The 20,295-nt window shown below is 51.2% G+C and overlaps 1 protein-coding gene across 3 annotated transcripts in view; it reads left to right on the top strand.

Moving 5' to 3' along the window:
• SMOC1 (SPARC related modular calcium binding 1) overlaps positions 1–20,295 on the top strand; it is a 173,018-nt gene that overhangs the window by 132,654 nt on the left and 20,069 nt on the right. For all 3 annotated transcript variants that reach the window (XM_062181328.1, XM_062181327.1, XM_062181329.1), the window contains exons 8-10: positions 14,800–14,992; positions 15,486–15,568; positions 19,032–19,137. In XM_062181328.1, the coding sequence (XP_062037312.1) occupies positions 14,800–14,992; positions 15,486–15,568; positions 19,032–19,137 (382 nt within the window). The remainder of the gene's footprint in view (positions 1–14,799; positions 14,993–15,485; positions 15,569–19,031; positions 19,138–20,295) is intronic.

Genomic DNA, 20,295 nt, shown 5'->3' with positions numbered 1-20,295 from the left:
AGAGCTGGACTGGAAGAGGACCAGCCGGGACTAGAACCCGGTGCCCATATGGGATGCTGGCGCCACATGCGGAGGATCAACCAAGTGAGCCACTGCACTGGCCCCAGGGACAGAAATATTTTATCATTGGCACAATGGTTGTAAAGAGAAGTCTGATTCTTAGTTTATGTCTATGTCTATGTCTATGTCTTTATATCTATATCTATATCTATGTCTACTATATCTATATCTAGCTGTGTCAGTCATTGTGGGTCAGTAGAGAACAGTCATTCCCAGGGAGAAGTCAGGAGCACTGGATTGACTTCACATTTGTTGAGGACACTGCTCCCTAGGACCAGTTAATCACCATAGAAGTGATTTATCTGCTTACTATGGCCCCAGGTTAAATGCTTTGTATGTACAAGGGTACTCCAAAAAGCTTGTTAAAAATATGATTAAAAGATAAGTTTATTTTTTTGCAAAATAAAATTGAAACCCATGCAGTTTTTTTCATAATATACATTTCATGAACTTTTGGAAGACCTCTCATCTATATGATTTTTTTTAAAAGATTTATTTGAAAGAGTTACACAGAGAGAGAGAGAGAGAGAGAGAGAGAGAGGTCTTCCATCTGCTGGTTCACGCCCCAATTGGCCACAATGGCTGGAGATGTGCCAATCTGAAGCCAGGAGCCAGGAGCTTCCTCTGGGTCTTTCCATGTGGGTGCAGGGGCCCAAGGACTTGGGCCATCTTCTACTGCTTTTCCAGGCCATAGCAGAGAGCTGAATTGGAAGAGGAGCAGCCAGAACTCGAACTAGCGCCCATATGGGATGGCAGCACTGCAGGCGGTAGCTTTACCCATTAGGCCACAGCACTTGTCCCATCATCTATATAATATTAAATTTTTTACACAAAAATAAGCTTATATTTTTTTAAAAAAATTGTTCATTTATATATTTGAAAGGCAGAGTGACAGAGCGGGAAAGACAGAGACAAACAGAGAGAGAGAGATCTTCCATTTGTTGGTTCACTCCCCAAATGGCAGCAACAGCCAGGGCTGGACCAGGCTGCATCCAGGAGCCTGGAACTCCATCTGTGTCTCACACATGGGTGACAGAGACCCAAGCACTTGGGCCATCTTCCACTTCCTTCGAGTACATTAGCAGGAAGCTGGACCAGAGGTGCGGAGTAACCAGGACTCACACCAGTACTCTGATACGGGATATGGATGTCCCTAGTGACATCTTAACATGCTGAGCCACAACACCTGCCCCTAAATATAACTTTCTTTTTACTTCTGTTTTCCATGGGGTTTTACAAATACCCCCAAGCTATTTCATTTAATTTTCACAATGACCCCATGAAGAATGTGCTAAGATTATCCTGTTCTTAAAGGAAGGAATGTAGGATTTCAAGAAGTTAAATTAGGGGCTGGCACTGTGGCAAAATGGGTAAGGCTGCTGCCTGCAGTGCAGGCATCCCATATGGGCACCGGTTAGAGACCCGGCTGCTCCACTTCTAATCCAGCTCTCTGCTATGGCCTGGGAAAGCAGTAGAAGATAGCCCAAGTCCTTGGGCCCCTGCACCCACGTGAGAGACCCAGAAGAAGCTCCTGGCTCCTGGCTTCAGATGGGCGCAGCTCCAGCTGTTGCGGCCAACTGGGGAGTGAACCAGCGGATGGAAGACCTCTCTCTCTCTCTCTCTGCCTCTCCTTCTCTCTGTGTATAACTCTGACTTTTAGTAAAATAAATAAATCTTTAAAAAAAACAAAGAAGTTAAATTAACTGGCCAAAGTCACAGAGCTAACCGGGGATAAGTAACTCCAAAGCCTGGGTCAGTGACCAACAAATCACATGCTCTTTTTTTTAAAAGATGTATTTATTTATTTAAGAAGCAGAATTACAGAGAGAGAGAGACAGACAGACCGACACACACACACACACACAGAGAGAGAGAGAGAGAGAGAGAGAGAGAGAGAGAATCTTTCATCCACTTGTTCACTCCCCAAATAGTTGCTATGGCCAGGCCTGGGTCATGCTAAAGCCAGGAGCTAAGAGCTTCATCCAGGTCTCCCATGTGGGTGCAGGGTCCCAAGGACTTGGGCCATCTTCCCATTAGCAGGGAGGTGAATTGGAAGTGGAGCAGCTGGGACTGAACTGGTGCCTACATGGGATGCCATTGTCGCAGGTGGCAGTTTAGCATGCTATGACACAGCACTGGCCCTTGTGCATGCTCTTGAGTGCCATGCTACATGCCTCTATTCTGAGGGCTGTTGACTTCTGTGGAATGGTGGCAGAAGCCTCCATTGTGCCAGACCCGTGGGTGGAGTGTGCAGAAATAGGAGTGACAGGCACTGACTGTGGCTGCAGCCTGGGCAAGCAAGCCCAGGTATCCCTCATCCACCCCAGTTCCAGGAACATCTTCCCTGTGACGGCCCTCGGTTCCAGCTGGCAATGGGAAGCAGCCATCCAGCGGAGCGCCAGCCTCTCCTCCCCATCTGGGCTGGGACCGCAGACAACTCTTCTCTGGCCAGTCAGTCAGTCAAAAGGAATGCCTTCTCCAGGGAGTTCTCCAAGGTCCTCTTGTAGGTTACGCCTGGGGGCTGAGGTTGCCTTTAAAATTTGCACCGATTCTCCCCACCCCTCCTCAACTGGACACACAGCTGAACACAATTCCAGGGCCTGCTCCGTCTGCCAGCGACTTTTGCTTTGCCCAGCCCTGGCAGGCCCTCGCCTCTGGTTCTTTCCTTCTAGGGTCAGTTGTATGCCGGGCAGAGGCTCGTGTGGGCCCTCCTCCCCCCAGGGGTTCTTGAATGACTTTGAGTCACGTGGACGCCGAGACTCTGCAATTGGCTGCGGCCACGTGGTGCCCAGTGCTGTGCATGAGGAGAAGTCTGTGTGGAAGGGCAGAGCCGGCCCAGCAGATGGGGGCTGCACAGATGTGTCTCTGGGGGCCACTTAGTCCCTCCTGTGACAAAGTGCAAAATCCACAAGCAAGAAAAATAACCGATTCACATAGTTGGCTTGGAACCATAGGTGCTAAAAACCCCATGGAGCTAAGCACACAGAAAGCGCCTGCTCAGTGGTGTCCCATAAATCACTCCCGGAGATTACTCACTCCAGCAGGGCCCTCGCTGGAGCCCCGCGTCTCCTCTCCCTGGGCTTGCCCTGCCCAGACAGCCAACTCCGTTCCCCGAAACCCAGCCCTGCCTTTCCCTCCTTTGCTTCTGCGATTTTTCCACCAAATCCGCAGCCGCCCAGCAGTTCAGGAAAGGTCTTGATAGCAGCCGCTTGTAGGCACAGGTACACCTGCATGGACTAGGAGAACCCTGAGCAGAAGCCGCACCATGCCTGTGCCTCTAGTTTCATATTGTGATGTAGGAAGGCTGTTTTTTTTTTTTAACACACGGTTTGTTGTCTGGGGTTTTCTTTGAGCATTTCACTTGTTTCTGGTAAGACCCTAGGTGGGTAGGAAGTATTTGAAGGGGTTTCAGGGTTATTGAAGGTGACAGAACCCCGGTGGTTCCTTTAATGATCTTGGCCCAGTGGGATGAATCCTTTTGCCATGAAACATAAGCCAGTGCCTCTCACTTTTCAGGCTGGGTAAACTTTTATTGATTTTTTTCCCCTAGGAAAATCTAATGCTTCATGGTCTGAGGGTTGAGTGTGTAGCATTTCCCAGGATGAGTCAAGGGGAGAGATATTGTTTTCCCAGCCCCTATGGTCTCATTCCCATCATGCGAGACTCTATTTGGCAGTGGACAGCCCCATCTCTGAAGCATCAGATTAGAATAGAATTCTGTAGGTGGGACCGCATAATGGGATGCTTGGATTAAATACTCTTAGTGGATCCTTGATCCCCAAGATTCCTTGGTTCTCCTGTGAGTTGGGAGCTGGGTGCCAGGGATGGATGTGTGGCAAAGGATTGGGAGAGATGTGACAGATTCCTGGCTCTCAGGAGTGGACAGTCCAGTGAAGGCAAGGCCAAGGGGAGAGATGTGGGAGGGGCACTGGTGCTCAGCAGGGGTCGCACTGCTCCTTGGGTCACTCCAGGGTGTGGGTTCCTGGGGAAAGCTTCAGGGATGAAGGAAGGCTTTGCATGGGGTTGATTGAGAGCTCATGGCTAGTTCCTTCTGCTTGCTCTATTTTTATAGAGCTTTCGCTGTTCTCTCTGCTGCCTGACGTGGCACCAGCATCGAGTGCACACCCAGTAACAGCCATGGTGAGAACCTAGGTCCACCAAGACCCCAGATCTTATTTTCCTCCTCCTGGGTCCCAACCTCCTTTGTTCCTCTGATTCCTGCTTTGGGCTCCCTCTCCCTCAGGACTCTGTCTTGAGACTTGTCAGCTCCCCACTTTGTCTATACTGTGAGCAACTTGTCTGGGGGGCCTGGACTGCCCTTAATGCCAACACAGCTTCCTCTAGGAGGAGAGCTTCTTTCTCTGGGGAGATTGCCTCATTCATCCGGGCGTCCACCCAGCCCACATTTTTATGGCCCATGACTCTTCTCAGCTCTTCTGCGCACGGTTCTCTGAGACACTGGCCTTTTGCTTGCCCTAGTTTATCCTATGGGCCATTTTATGTGTCAACTTGACTTGGCTACTGTGCCCAGTTTTACGGTCAAACATGAATGTAGATTTTGTTGTGGAGGTTGACTGTGGACAGGCTAAGCATTTACAGTCAATATCAAATTTTTAAAGAAAATTTTTAATGAAAATGTTTGATTAACATGTTTTACTTGTGTATTTTTATGGGGCACAGTGCAAGATCTCAACACCTATGTAGAGCGTAAGCTGAGCAAACTTCAACATTGCATTCTGCAGTGTGGGCAGGCCTCATCTGAACAGCTGGAGGGACTCAGAGCAAAGATTGAGGTTTCCCCAAGAAGTAGGAATTCTACCTCCAAATTCCACACAGAATTCCTGCTTGACTTTGCAGGCGGCTGCCCTGCCCTGTTGATTTTGGACTCAAGGCTGCCCATCACTTGTACCTGAATTTCCAGCCTCCTGGCTTGCCCCATATATTTCAGGATTGACAGTGCCCACAACCACTTGAGCCAATTTCATAAAATATCTCTCTCTCTTTCTCTCTGTATGTATGTGTTCATGCACAAACATTTGGAAGTCCGTCTTTATCCACAAGGGGATACATTCCAAGTTCCCAATGGGTGCCTGAAACTGTGGTTAGAACCAAACCCTGTACACAGTTTGTTTTTTCCAATACATCCATACCCATGGTAAAGTCTAATTTATAAATTAGGCACCATAAGAGAATAACAACTGTAACTCATAATAAAATAGAACAATTATAGCAGGATACTGTAATAAAAGTTATGTGAATGCAGTCTCTTTCTACTGTTGTGGGATGTGAAACAAGGCATAAAAGGTCCATGTCCCAAGGGATATGACATGAGAATTTATCACACTACACAGAACAGCAATTTAAAACTTTGAATTGTTTATTTCTAACATTTTCCATTTAATATTTTCAAGCTACAGTTGACCATGGATAATGGATATTGCTGAAAATAAGACTGTGGCTAAGTGGGAGACTATTATACACCCTTCCCCACCCCTCCTCACCCCACACACATGGGGATTTCAAAAAGCTTGTGGAAGAAGCACACATTTAACTTAGCACTTAGGATGCCTGCGTCCCATATCAGAATGCCTGGGTTTGATTCCCAGCTCTGGCTCCTGACTCCAGCTTCCTGCTAATGCAGACCAGGGAAGGCAGCAGTGACGGCTCAAGTAATGGAGTTTCTGCCACTCATGTAGGAGCCTGGATTCTGTCCCTGGCTCCTGGCTTTGGCCTCACTCTAGTCCTGGCCCCTGGAACTGGATGCTGTAAGTGTCTGAGGAGTGAACCAACAAGTGGGAGCCCTCTTTGTCTGTTTCTCTTTCTCTGCCTCCCTCTGTGTCTCTTTCTGTCTCAAATAACTAAATAAGTTCATAGAAAATGTACATTGGCCGGCGCCGTGGCTCACTAGGCTAATCCTCCGCCTTGCAGCGCTGGCACACCGGGTTCTAGTCCCGATCGGGGCACCGATCCTGTCCCGGTTGCCCCTCTTCCAGGCCAGCTCTCTGCTGTGGCCAAGGAGTGCAGTGGAGGATGGCTCAAGTCCTTGGGCCCTGCACCCCATGGGAGACCAGGAGAAGCACGTGGCTCCTGCCATCAGATCAGCGCGGTGCGCCGGCCGCAGCGCGCTTCTGCGGCGGCCATTGGAGGGTGAACCAACGGCAAAGGAAGACCTTTCTCTCTGTCTCTCTCTCACTGTACACTCTGCCTGTCAAAAATAAAAAAATAAAATTAAATTAAATTAAAAAAAAAAAAGAAAATGTACATTATTTTTAAATTGCCTTTTCCCGTGAATACATTGAAGTAACCTCTTACGTATTTCCTATTGGTCCTCTTTCTCTGGGTGATACAGACCTGCCCTAACCATTGCTTTTTTCCCTCTACCCTTCTCACCTCGTGCCCCAGAATTGTGAGGTTCCCATCCCCTTGCTCCAAAAAGTTCACACCGTGACTGGCCCAGTAGTAACTGACAGCATTTTTCAGGTGCTTGGGCATTAGTTTGCCAGGACTTCAGCTTTTCTTTTCTTTTGGAAAAAAATGTTATTTTTTTCTTTTTATTTGAGGGGGAGAGAGAGAGAGAGAGAGAGCGAGCTTCCATCTTCTGGTTCAATCCCCTCATGCTCTCAATAGTTGGACAAAGCCAGGCCAAAGCTGGAACTTAAGCCAGTGGTCATTTGGGTGGCACCTGCGCTGTCACCTGCTGCATCTCAGTGTGTGCATTAGCAGGAATCTGGAATGGAGAGTGGAGCCTGGACTTGTCCTCAGGCACTCTGAGATGGGATGTGGACGTCTTAACTGCTGTGCCGAACGCCTGCCCCGGACCCTAGCAGTTCCCTGAACTAGAAGCAGCCATCAGAAAGAAAGACCAGCCCAAGGAGCTCAAACTCAAATCTTGTGATGTTTATGTTTGTTGGCTGCTTTTGCTTTAAAAAAAAAAATGGTAAAGAAAAAGATGATGAAGGAGGAAAGATCCCCAGGACAGAAGGATAAACTCTGGGCATTAACTGAGGATTAGGTCCTCCATCTCCTATTTGTTCCTAATTACCAGGCGGAATGGAGAGACACAGGGGCCCAGGCCAGCCGCAGCAGTCGGCCATTCTCCACGCTGACCTGTTTTGGTGGGGTGTATGAGGACCCAGGCCCTGGGCCTGCACACAGGGTTTGTGTCTGTCTGGCTCCCCCTCACCGTTCATCTCCTGTCTGCTGCTCCACTACAGGCCTGCTTACCCGGTGCCACATGGGGTTGGAGGACCAGCTGACTGTATGTTCTCTTGCGGCACTTGCTTGCATTTCTTTCTTTCTTTCTTTTTTCTTTTTTTTTTTTCTTTTTTTTTTTTTTTTTTGACAGGCAGAGTGGATAGTGAGAGAGAGAGAGAGAGACAGAGAGAAAGGTCTTCCTTTTTGCCGTTGGTTCACCCTCCAATGGCCGCTGTGGCCAGTGCATCGCGCTGATCCGAAGCCAGGAGCCAGGTGCTTCTCCTGGTCTCCCATGGGGTGCAGGGCCCAAGCACTTGGGCCATCCTCCACTGCCTTCCCGGGCCATAGCAGAGAGCTGGCCTGGAAGAGGGGCAACTGGGATAGAATCTGGCGCCCCAACTGGGACTAGAACCTGGTGTGCCGGCGCCGCTAGGCGGAGGATTAGCCTGTTGAGCCACAGCGCCGGCCACTTGCTTGCATTTCTTACTCAGGATGCTTTTTCTATTGTGTTTCTTCTCGGAGGCCATCAGAGGTTTGTGAGTGAAGCTTGTTGCACCATTCCAGGGGGAGGATTATCAGGGGCAGGTGTGCAAGTGTGTGTGGCTCCACAAGCTCATACCACCCCCCTCCCCCCAGACAGCCCTGGTTTGGCCTCTTCCCTGCTGTTGATTGCGTCTTCTGAGTGTGTGGCTGGTCCTGGCTTCCTTCCTTAGGCTTTCCTAAGGTGAGGGTGACTGTGCTGTAATAGTGTGTGTCCACGTCTAGAGAGCCGCCTCTCTGAACCGATGGTCAGGACGAGACCTTTGAAATACAGCTCTGTCTTGCAACCAGGAAGGTGATTTCTTGGCACTAGGAAAACTGATAGACGTGGTTTTGAAGATTGATTTTGGGAGTGACTGACAAGGGCAGAGGGTGACAGCAGTCCCAAGGACGGGCTGGCTTCTGGGTACTCATATATCACATGAGCTTATGCTTCTTGATGCTAACCGATTAGCTTTTGCATGAATAATTGATTTAGGAGAAGCACTGCAAGAATAATCGGTTGGTTAATCGATTGAAGGGCTTTGCAGGGGCCATGACGACACTCATGGGATAGATTGATGAAGAGGTTTCAGTTATCTATTGCTGTGTGGCAGCCCATCCCAAAGCTTCCTGGCCCACCATGGGAATGATTGATTCTTTCTAATGTGGCTGTGGGGTTGCTGAGAGACCGTGATTGGTTTTATCTGGATTTGCTCCTGGATGCCTCCAGGTAGCGGATCAGTGAGGCTGGAATGCACAAGATGTACACATCAGGCCGGCGCCGTGGCTCACTAGGCTAATCCTCCACCTGTGGCGCCAGCACCCCGGGTTCTAGTCCCGGTTGGGGTGTAGGATTCTGTCCCGGTTGCTCCACTTCCAGTCCAGCTCTCTGCTATGGCCCGGGAAGGCAGTGGAGGGTGGCCCAAATGCTTGGGCCCCTGCACCTGCATGGGAGACCAGGAGGAAGCACCTGGCTCCTGGCTTTGGATCGGCGCAGCACACCAACCGTAGTGGCCACTTGGGGGGTGAACCAACAGAAAGGAAGAACTTTCTCTCTGTCTCTCTCTCTCACTGTCTAATTCTGCCTGTCAAAAAAAAAAAAAAAAAGATGCACACATCAGCAGCTGGCGTGGGTGTGGGCAGAGCTGCTCCTCTTCTTCTCAGTGGCCTCTCCTGCTTCAGGTTGTACCTGTTTCTGTTCATGCTGGCCTCAGGATGGCTTCCAAGAAAGTGCAAGTGGAAGCGCAAGCGTCTGCAGACCCCGGCCTGGTCCCGTTGTCACTCAGCCGTTCCATTGGCCATAGCAAATCAGAAAGGCCTGAGGTCAGGTGTAGTCACTGGGGTCATTTTTCCACAAGTCACCATACTGGTAAAGGAAGATATAGGCCAGAGTGAAAGTCAAACTTACCTATGGCAATGTGAGGATATTGCAGCGGTAAAGACGGGAGCCGGGCTAGACTCCCAGCTCTGCCACTTCCTGTGGCTGTCTGACCTGGATGGAACTGGCCAGCCTGTCTCGGCATCCTCCTGTTCAGTGAGGCTCACAGCCACACGTCTCTTAAAGCCTTCCGATGAGCCTGGAATGAGTTAACACAAGGGCCTCATCCTGAGTCTGGCACATGGTAAATACCCACGAGGTGTCACTATTTAAGTTGCTCATTTTACAGTTCTCTCGTGCTGGGAGAGTTACAGACACGGTTTTGAGTTTTCTAGTTCTGAGGCAGAGAGAAGCACTCAGGCACGAGACTGTGAGCAGGGAGGGAACTGTCAGTTAAGAAGCAGCCAGGCGGTGCCCAGCACAGCAGATCTGGGGGAGTCTGCAGAAAGCTCCCTGCAACAGTTAGTGTGTCTCCCCCACAGTGATGGGTGGGCGGTGATGCTGTCTCGGGTTAGCAGTTTGGGCTTGGCCATCGGAAGCCCTTGACTGGAATCTTTAGCCCTCCTCTCTTCCTGCTGGGTGAACTTGGGAAAATTCATGACTCTCTCCCAAGTTAAGCTTCCTTGTTTATCTCGGCTAGGCAAAGAGACAAGACAAGTACAGCCCTTAGTCTCTCGCCTGGCACATTTTACGAATCTGCTTGTGCGGTTATTAGGGTAAACATGATTTCAAGAGAGATTTTCTCTGTGTTGGAAAACGAACTGTGTGCTCCTCAGCGGTTGATGCTGTTGTGACAAACCATCCTGTCTCTTTCTTACAGGGCTTCATAAAGAACAAAATGGGGAAATTAACATCAAGTATAAGCCCCGCCTTCAGCCTTCTCTCTAACCTTGTGCTGATCGGCATGCTTCCGCATTAGGGAGCTTTATCCTTTTATGACTATATTCTCTCTAGAACTTTTTTTTTTTTTGACAGACAGAGTGGACAGTGAGAGAGAGACAGAGAGAAAGGTCTTCCTTTGCCGTTGGTTCACCCTCCAATGGCCGCCGTGGCCGGCGCTCTGCGGCTGGCGCACCGCGCTGATCCGAAAGCAGGAGCCAGGTGCTTCTCCTGGTCTCCCATGGGGTGCAGGGCCCAAGCACTTGGGCCATCCTCCACTGCACTCCCGGGCCACAGCAGAGAGCTGGCCTGGAAGAGGGGCAACCAGGACAGAATCCGGTGCCCCAACCAGGACTAGAACCTGGTGTGCTGGCGCCACAAGGCAGAGGATTAGCCTATTGAGCCACGGCACCGGCTTCTCTCTAGAACTTTACAGAAGCTGACTTTAAACCTTTCAGAACAGTCCTCAAGGACTTCCTGAACTGCATTAGGAGGGCCCACACCAAGGGTGTGCAGCTCCAGGATGGCCCCGGTGCACGTGTCCCCCGGGGGTGGGTTGCGGGCCCCTCAGGGCAGTGAAGTCAATTCATCGCTCCTGGGCCCCGGGAAGTGTTCTCCCCTGCTCTCTCTCTCCATCTGGCCCTCAGTCTGATTTACGACTTGAGAAGGTCGGCCTGGAGAGTCCTAATTTAAAGCCTCTGTCAGAGGTTGTTACCCGAACGTGGGTACCAGTAAGAAGCTGTTTTCCTTTGGTTTTGCTCTTCTGTCTCCTCTTTCATGGGGTGAAATATGAGGTAGGAAAATAAGGCTACCAAATTGGGGTTGGTGGGAGCTGTTGAAAACCCTGTAAGCTGCCATGGCACCACTCTGGCCAGGGGCTGAAGTCAGAATCTTCGAGGCAGATTCCTGCAGGCCCCCTGCCACTGTTTCTCTCTTTCCTGAGCAGCCCCTCAGTGCTGCTCTGGTGGGGCTTACTTGGGGCTGGGGGCGGAATCCCGACCCTGATGTTTTTGACCTTTTAAAACTCTTTTTCCTGTAGCCAGTGGGATTCTATTCAGCTTTATGAAGCAATAGATTTTTTTTTTTCCATTTTCCAAAGTCAAACTATCTTTTAGAAGTGAATGTGCAGGGCCAGCGCTGTGGCACAGCAGGTTAAAGCCCCAGCCTGCAGTGCCAGTATCCCATATGGGCACCTGTTCAAGTCCCAGCTGCTCCTCTTCCAATCCAGCTCTCTGCTGTGGCCTGGGAAAGCAGTAGAAGATGGCCCAAGTCCTTGGGCCCCTGCACCCATGTGCGAGACCCAGAAGAAGCTCCTGGCTTCTGATCAGCACAGCTCTGGCCATTGTGGTCATTTGGGGAGTAAAGCAATGGAATAGAAGACCTCTCTCTCCCTCTCTCTGTTTCTTTCTCTGAAACTCTTTCAAATAAATAAAAAAAATTCTAAAAAGAAGGAGGAGGAGGAGGAGGAGAAGTGAATGTACCACACATCCCTGCGCCCTGGCCCTCAAATATTTTTGTGCCCCAAGGGAAGTATCGCTTTACCCTGCAGTGAGCATCGCTGGGCTACTGGCTGTCGTAGTCTTCCTGACCGGGAGACGAACGGCTTTTTCATCTGACTTCTCTCTAGAACCATGTTGAGCTACCTTGTGCCCTGTGCACACACTTGCAGATTGTTTAAGCATATGTGCTTCTCCTATACGAGGGGGTGGCCCCAAAAGTTTGTGGGAAAACAGAGTTGAAACATGTTTATTTTGGAGGCCGGACTGTGGCACAATGGGTTAATGCCCTGGCCTGAGGCACCGGCATCCCATATGGGCACTGGTTCTAGTCCCAGCTGCTCCACTTCTTTTTATTTATTTATTTATTTATTTATTTATTTTTTAATTTTTGACAGGCAGACTGGACAGTGAGAGAGAGAGACAGAGAGAAAGGTCTTCCTTTTGCCGTTGGTTCACCCTCCAATGGCCGCCGCGGTAGCGCGCTGCGGCCGGCGCACCGCGCTGTTCCGATGGCAGGAGCCAGGTGCTTATCCTGGTCTCCCATGGGATGCAGAGCCCAAACACTTGGGCTATCCTCCACTGCACTCCCTGGCCACAGCAGAGAGCTGGCCTGGAAGAGGGGCAACCGGGACAGGATCGGTGCCCCGACTGGGACTAGAACCCGGTGTGCCGGCGCCGCAAGGCGGAGGATTAGCCTGTTGAGCCACGGCGCCGGCCTAGCTGCTCCACTTCTGATCCAGCTCTCTGCTATGGCCTGGGAGGGCAGTGGAGGATGGCCCAAGTCCTTGGGCCCCTGCACCCACGTGGGAGACCCGGAAGAAGCTCCTGGCTCCTGGCTTCGGATTGGCACAGCTCCGGCCGTGTGGCCATCTGGGGAGTGAATCAGCGGATGGAAGACCTCTCTCTCTGTCTCTACCTCTCTCTGTAACTTGTCTTTCAAAGAAATAAAATAAATCTTAAAAAAATGTTTATTTTGACACAAAATCTTTGAAATCCATGCATAACTTTTTTTTCTTAATATACAATTTCCATGAACTTTTTAAGGATCCCCCTCCACGTGTGAGTTTCAAACATTTTACACCAAATTAAATCATATTTTAATTCCATTTTCTATGAACTTTTTGAGGAACTCAGCAGAACCATTATTTCAGGGTGTCTGGGTCCTTTAAGGTGGAGCTGAGTTTCTGTGATTTTGATCTTTTCTGCTGTTGCCAGTGAGCGTGTGGGTCTCCAGGCTGCTGATATCAAGAACTTGGGGGCCGGCACCGTGGCTCACTAGGCTAATCCTCCGCCTTGCGGCACTGGCACACCAGGTTCTAGTCCCGGTTGGGGCGCCGGATTCTACTCCGGTTGCCCCTCTTCCAGGCCAGCTCTCTGCTGTGGCCCGGGAGTACAGTGGAGGATGGCCCAAGTGCTTGGGCCCTGCACCTGCATGGGAGACCAGGAGAAGCACCTGGCTCCTGGCTTCGGATCAGCACGATGCGCTGGCCGCAACGGCCATTGGAGGGTGAACCAACGGCAAAAAGGAAGACCTTTCTCTCTGTCTCTCTCTCTCACTGTCCACTCTGCCTGTCAAAAAAAAAAAAGAACTTGGGTCAAGAGTGGTAATTTTTTAACACTCTGCAAAAATTCCCTGGGATTCCTGTCCATTTCAAGAGCAAAATTGTAGAATAATATTTTATTTTTTTATTTTTAATTTAATTTTTAATTTTTTTTTTATTTGACAGAGTTAGACAGTGAGGGAGAGAGACAGAGAGAAAGGTCTTCCTTCCATTGGTTCACTCCCCAAATGGCCGCTATGGCCGGCGCGCTGTGCCGATCCGAAGGCAGGAGCCAGGTGCTTCTTCCTGGTCTCCCATGCGGGTGCAGGGCCCAAGCACTTGGGCCATCCTCCACTGCCCTCCTGGTCCACAGCAGAGAGCTGGACTGGAAGAGGAGCAACCGGGACTGGAACCCGTCGCCCATATGGGCTGCCGGCACCGCAGGCGGAGGATTAACCAAGTGAGCCACGGCGCCAGCCCCTGAATAATATTTTTTAAAAAGTCATAATATGGTAAATAAATGAATTAATTAAATGAAGATAAGGTAATAGTACAGCTTATGATGTGATCTTTTTCATTGTAAAAAAATAAAAATAAAACGTGTGTCACTGTGTGTGCCTGTGTGTCCTGGGGTCTTCAGAAAGTTCCTGGGAAATGCATTTATGAAAAGCTATGTGTGGATTTCAAAGACTTTGCACTGAAATGAACTTGTCTTTAACTCCATTTTCCCATGGGCTATTGGACCTGTCCTTTTGTGTCCACAGCAGGAAGTCTAGGGGAGTCATGGTGTTTAACTTTGATAGGGTTATGGGATTTTCAAACTTTCCTTTTAAAAATTTCTTTATAATAAGAAACCCAGTGCTACTTATTTTTAATACTTGAAACAACACCACCAAAGAAAGCAAAGCCAGGCAGGTTGATGGGCATTTTCAGATAAGGGGCCAAGCAGGTGTGAGGCCCCCTTGGGCTGGCCATGCCTGGCACAAGGCGTCATACCCTGTTTCGGCGTGGCCTTGGCTCAGGGGAAACCAAGTGTGGCAGTTGAGCCGTGCCCACGCTCCTACGTTCCTGAGTGCAGTCCCCTGCCCCCGGGGCCTGTTCTCATTGCCACTGGGTAGATGCAGCGCTGAGTCAGGTCAATGCCCTTCAGCCTACTTTGTCCCGCTACTTTGTCCCAATGCCATTCAGCCTACTTTGTCCCACTGGGGCAGAGCTGGACTTGGCCCTTCCTTCTGTCCCTCCTGGAGCATCCCTGCACAAGAGGCCTGTGGCCTTGGCTCTGTCCTATTGTGCCCAGGCTTGGCAGTGTCCACATGCCTGGGCCTTCCTGTGCAGGGCAGCCAGGCTCCTGCCCCTGCCTCTCCTGCAGCTCGTAGACCATGCATCCGGTAGGAACCAAGCTGACAGCAGGGAGAAAGTTCCAGCCCCAGGGCAAACTGCTGCTCTAAGAAGAGGCAGCCCAGGAGGCCCTGGCTGGCTGGCTTGTTGTTGGCAGGGAGGCTGAGGGCTGGCAGTAGAGGTGGCCACAGAGAGGGTCTGGGCATCCAGCCCTCTCACCCGCTGGTGTGGGAGACACAGCTCGCTCTCTGCTGATTTGCCAGCCAACTCATCAGTTGCCTGGGGCCAGGCCTAGTTCTTGCTATGTACTTAGGGTGCCGGGCAGAGCACACAGCAGTGGTAAGTTGCAGGAGTGAGAGTCACAGCCAGGCTGTCTGTTCTCTTGCAGAGAAAGTCCACTCTTGTGACCAGGAAAGGCAGAGCGCCCTGGAAGAGGCCCGGCAGAATCCCCGCGAGGGCATTGTCATCCCGGAGTGTGCCCCTGGGGGCCTCTATAAGCCGGTGCAGTGCCACCAGTCCACTGGCTACTGCTGGTGTGTGCTGGTGGACACGGGGCGCCCACTGCCCGGGACGTCCACACGGTAAGCCCACGCAGAGCCTGTCCTGCAGCTCAGACTGGGTTCTGGCCAAGCGGACCAGCTTCTTGCCCCTCCGGCATCTCCCAGCTTCCCTGCCCTGGTTTGCTGGCAGTGGAGATGGTAGGGGAGCAGATGAGGGTCTGGTAGAAAGACCTGGAACGTGGATTCCGGTCACAGATCTGCTCCTGCCTTGCTGGGGGCCTTGGAAAAGAACTTGGCCTCTGAATGTCAGTTTCCTGCCCTGCCCGCTGGGTTCTGTTTCAAAAAAGATCCTGTGTGCAGACCTAAGGTGACACGATGGTTGTGCTCGAGTGGTAAAAGTGACATGTCTCAACGGGAACCTTTCTGCTGGGGCTGTCTGTGGCTGCTGGGCAGCAAGGGGAGGTTTTGCTGGCTGCCCTGGGTACTGCAGGCTTGGTGACAACACTGGGCAGCCATGGGTGAGCGGGGCTCAGTTGCCAGCCCCTCCCAACTCGTTTTCCCTCTCTCCTCCCAGCTACGTGATGCCCAGTTGTGAGAGCGACGCCAGAGCCAAGAGCGCCGAGGTGGATGACCCCTTCAAGGACAGGGAGCTACCAGGTGGGAGTTGCACGACTTCTGCTTGGCTCTCACCTCCGCTTGTCCCTGCAGCCACTCCTCCTGCAGAAGCAGCTCTCTGCCCGTCTTCCTGGGCTATGAGATGGAGCCGGGACTGCTGAGCGGGCCAGCGAACTGGAGCTTTGCATCCCGGGTCCTCTGGGATTTGTCCCTAGCTCCTCCCGGGCTCTTGAGTGCGTTGCTTCCCTTCCTTGCTGTGGCCTCTTTATCTTTAAAATGTAGTCACTGGGGCCAGTGTTGTGGCACTGCTGGGTTACACTGCTGCTTGCAACACCCACACCCACTATCGGAGCACAGGTTTGAGTTCCAGCTGCTCCACTTCCAACCCAGCCCCCTGCTAATGAGCCTAGGAAAGCAGGAGAAAATGGCCCAAGTGCTTGGGCCCCTGCACCCATGTGAGAGACCCTTATGGAGTTCATGGCTTCTGGCTTCAGTCTGGCCCAGCCCCAATCATTGCGGGCACTGGGGAGTGAACCAGTGGATGGAAGAGTCTCTCTCTCTCTCTCTCTCTCTCTCTTCCCTCCCTCTGACTTTTAAATAAATATATTTTTCTAAAAAAAAAAAAAAAAGCCACAGTTATTGGGTTAAAATGCTGACTCTGCAATTCTAAGTCATTTTCCACCTGTGGGATAATGTCCTGGAGTCTGGGAATCGCTTTTTTCCAGGACTGTGAAGAGAGTATAGCCTACAGGCAGGGGCTGTCCTGGTGGGTGGGGCAGTGTCTGTCACTTGCCCTGTAGAGTACTTTCACGATGGTCCCTGGTGACACAGGACGGCCACAGGGGGTGACCGGGGACCTAAGACACACAGGAAGAGACTCAGAACCTCCTAACGACCGGGTGCTGGGCTTTTCCTTCTTTGTGGCGACCTCTGCCTGCCGGTGACAGTAAGATTACTAGAGATGAGGGCTTGGACTCTCCGAGTTTTACTGCACACAGACTTGCAGCAGTGCTGGTGGGAACTAGAGCCCCTTCCGTACACATCAGGGCTCCGGAGGAGGAACTGAGAGTGGCGAGTCCTGGAGTCAGAGGGTTTCCTCACGGCGTGGTAGGAACCTCCCTGTCACAGGAGCACAGTCGCGGAGGCCAGGGCACCTCCCTCTAGTCACCCCCATACCGGTGTGAGTGAGACTCGGCTTTGTGCCTGGCACTGGGTTTAATCTACTGATCGGTATCGGCGTGAGGCTTACAGAGTGAGGGAGACGGATTACATACAAATAAAGGAATCCATCCATACACTAGGACACATGAAAGTGTTTGTTGTTACATTAAAAGAGAGGTTTATTTTGGTGCAAAAGAAGCTTTGAAATTTATTTTTTTAAAGACTTTTTTATTTTTTTAAAAGACTTTTATTTGAGGGGCTGGTACTATGGCGTAGCAGGTAAAGCTGCCGTCTGTAGTGTCAGCATCCCATTTGGGTGCCGGTTCGAGTCTCGACTGTTCCACTTCCAATCCAGCCCTCTGCTATGGCCTGGGAAAACAGTGGAGGATGACCCAAGTCCTTGGGACCCTGCACCCGATGGGAGACCCAGAAGAAGCTCCTGGCTCCTGGCTTCATATTGGCTCAACTCCAGCTGCTATGGCCATTTGGGGAGTGAACCAACGGATGGAAGACCTCCCTCTCTCTCTTTCTCTCCGTGACTCTGCCTTTCAAATCAATCAATCAATCTTAAAAAAAAAAAAAGACTTATTTGATTTATTTGAAAGGCAGAGTTATAGAGAGAAAAGGAGAGATAGAGAGAGAAAGAGATCCTCTATATGGTGATTCACTCCCCAAATGGTCACAATGGCAGCGACTGGGTGAGGCTGATGCCAGGAGCCAGGAATTCAATCCAGGTCTCCCACTTGGGTGGCAGAGACCCAAGCACCTGGACCATTTTCTGCTGCTGTCGCTGACGCATTAGCAGGGAGCTGGATCTAAAGCAGAGTAGCCAGGACTTGAACGGGTGCTCATATAAGATGCCGGCATCACAGGCAAAGGCTTAACCTGCTGTGCCACAGTGCCAGTCCCTGAAGATTTGAAGTTCATGAACAGTTTCCCATCATACATACTTCCCATGAACTCTTTGAAGAACACTCTTTGCATGGATTTCAATTTTTTTTTGCACCAAAATACACATATATTTTATTTCCATTTTCCCACAAAATTTTTTGAAGTGCCCTGGTGTAGATAGCTCTGATGAGCCTCTGATGGAGGACAGCAGGGACTGTGAGGACGTGAGCGAGAGGCCACCTTGTATTTCATGGCTTCTCTGACAAGTGTGTTTAACCCAACACCTGGAGTGTTTGGAAAGAGACGAGAACAAACTACTGGTGCAGAGAGGACTGTGGGCCGTGTTGAGGATACACTTGTACCAGTGAGCGTGAATTTCTGGGGACACCCATCTACCCAGCTGTGCCGTAGTGTTTTCCCTGGCAATGCTCAGCTGTGTGGGGGTGGACATGGAAAAGGCCTGTGCACCAGGAGGTCCATCTGTGCTTGCTGGAATAGTGCAGTGAGGACAAGGAGAACAAAGGATTTGGAGTATTTACAAGGGAGCTTCTATAATTGTAGTCCATGCTGGGTGGGGAGGGTAGCAACAAAAGGAGGAGGTTCTTGGACAAAGTGAAGGTCTCTGTAAGTCATCTACCCTTGGGAGTTCTTTTTTAAGATTTCTTTATTCATTGGAAAATGGCACAAAAGAGAGAGATCAATAAATAGAGTTAGATGATAGGGTAAATAAGATAGATAGAGAAATAGATAAAGACACAGATACCTTCTACCTGCTGGTTCACTACCCAGATGGCTGCAACAGCCAGGTCTGGACCAGGTTGAAGCCAGGAGCCTGGAACTCCATCCAGGTCTGCCACATGAATGGCAGGGGCCCAAGTGCTTGGGCATCTTCCACAGCCTTCTCAGGTGCACTGGCAGGCAGCTGGATCAGAAGTGGAGTAGCCAGGACTCAAACTGGCACTCTGATATGGGATGCTGGCATCGAAAGCAACGGCTTAACCTTCTGGGCCACAGTGCCCGCTCCAACCACTGGGAGTTCTGCCCCTAGTTGTGCATCCATAGCACTTAGTTCTTACTTCTCGAGTGGCATTTTTAATACTCTAGGGGGACTGCCTGCCCTTCTGCGTGAGCCCCCAAAATCTTGTGAACTTCATAAGGACCCTGTGTATTGTTCACTGTTATATCTGCAGTTTTGAACGTAGCGTCTGAGTTGGTTCTCAGCCAAAATGTGTGGAATGGCAGAAAATTTAAAGCATTATTATCCATTTGGTCCCATGGGGGTGGAGGAATTAGGGAGGTTTATAAGAATCATCTGAGCAGTAAACAAATCCTAAAAGTGGATTTGGCTGGACAAGAAGGACTTCCAGAGGTCTGGGAACGGATGGTAGTTGAGAAAGCTGTTTTCTTTGATTATTTGCCTGGCGTCTGTCTTCAAACTCATTTTATCTTTTAGGCTGTCCAGAAGAGAAGAAACTGGAGTTTATCACCAGCCTTCTGGACGCACTCACCACCGACATGGTTCAGGCCATTAACTCAGCAGCGCCCACTGGAGGTGGGAGGTGAGAATGTGAGCAGGACTGGGCCTAGCAGGGAGTGGGGGGTGGGCCTTGACTTTGCTGATGGGAGAGCAGGGAGGACTGCGGAGGGAAGAGCCGGAAGTCTGGCGTTTTCCTGGAACTGTGTCCCCATGGCTTTGTCTCACCTTCTGCCTAATCTTCTAGCTCCTCCCCTTTCCCCGAGCCTTTGGGAGCTTTGTGACTCCAGCTTGCAGTGACCTGCCTAGCAGAGTTGTCTGGAAAGTTCCAGCTGTCTGGTCTCAGAAGGGGGATGTGTTGGAGTGCGAGCCCTGCATAGGAGGAAGGGTGCCGGGCACCTGATGGGGGCAGGGCGGATGGGGTTGGGGGAGGGTTCAAAGCCCTTAGTGACTTTCTTCTCCTCTGAGAAGCCAGGGGCTAGCTGCCTCTCTGAGCTCCTGGCAGTCCCGAGGGCTCTGGTCTCTCCCAGAGCCAAATCAAGCTTAGTTGAGGAGTGAGGCCGTCCTGACGTGCAGCCGCCACGCACATGCTTCCTCGGAACCAGCATCGCTGGGGTCGCAGGTTGGGCCATCAGGTCAGCTGCCTGCGTGCCTGCGTCCACTTGGCACCTCATGGGGATGTGCGATGTTCCAAGTACTGGGATCCGGACTCAGTACCCAGGGATATACACGTCCCTGACTTCAAGGAAAGCATCCTAGTAGAGACGCTAGACCGTGCTCTACACCTCCAAACCTGGTGGAGAGTGCTAGGACGGAGGTGGAAGACTGGAGAGCGGCTGTCTAACAGTCTGGAGGAATCAGAGAAGTCTTCCTGGAGGAGGTGCCAGCCGAGCTGAGTTTTGAAGGACAGGGGGTCTCAACCAGTCAGGAGAAGGAAGAAGGCCATTTCAGGAAGGAGGAAGGAACATGTGGCTCTAAGAAAGAGCACCTCTCAGCTCGGTGTGGCTGGGGCGGGGCCGGGACGGGGCAGGGACGGGCAGCTGGTCCCCCAGCATCGGCCTCAGCAGGGCTGCCACCAGGAGGACAGGCCCAGGCCCCCAGGCCCCCTCAGCCGCCATCGCCAGCACCGCTGGGTGTGGGTGTAGGGCGGGGCGCTAGGCTCTGAGCGCAGCTGTCAAGCCCCCTGCATTTGGGGCAGAAGAAGGCAGCCATCTTGGAAACCCAGCGCGTGTCCTGGCAACGT

The sequence above is a fragment of the Lepus europaeus genome, chromosome 22, assembly GCF_033115175.1.
Source record: "Lepus europaeus isolate LE1 chromosome 22, mLepTim1.pri, whole genome shotgun sequence".
Classification (NCBI taxonomy): domain Eukaryota; kingdom Metazoa; phylum Chordata; class Mammalia; order Lagomorpha; family Leporidae; genus Lepus; species Lepus europaeus.
Note: the sequence above shows the minus strand (reverse complement) of the source record. Positions and strands in the feature narration are given on the sequence as shown.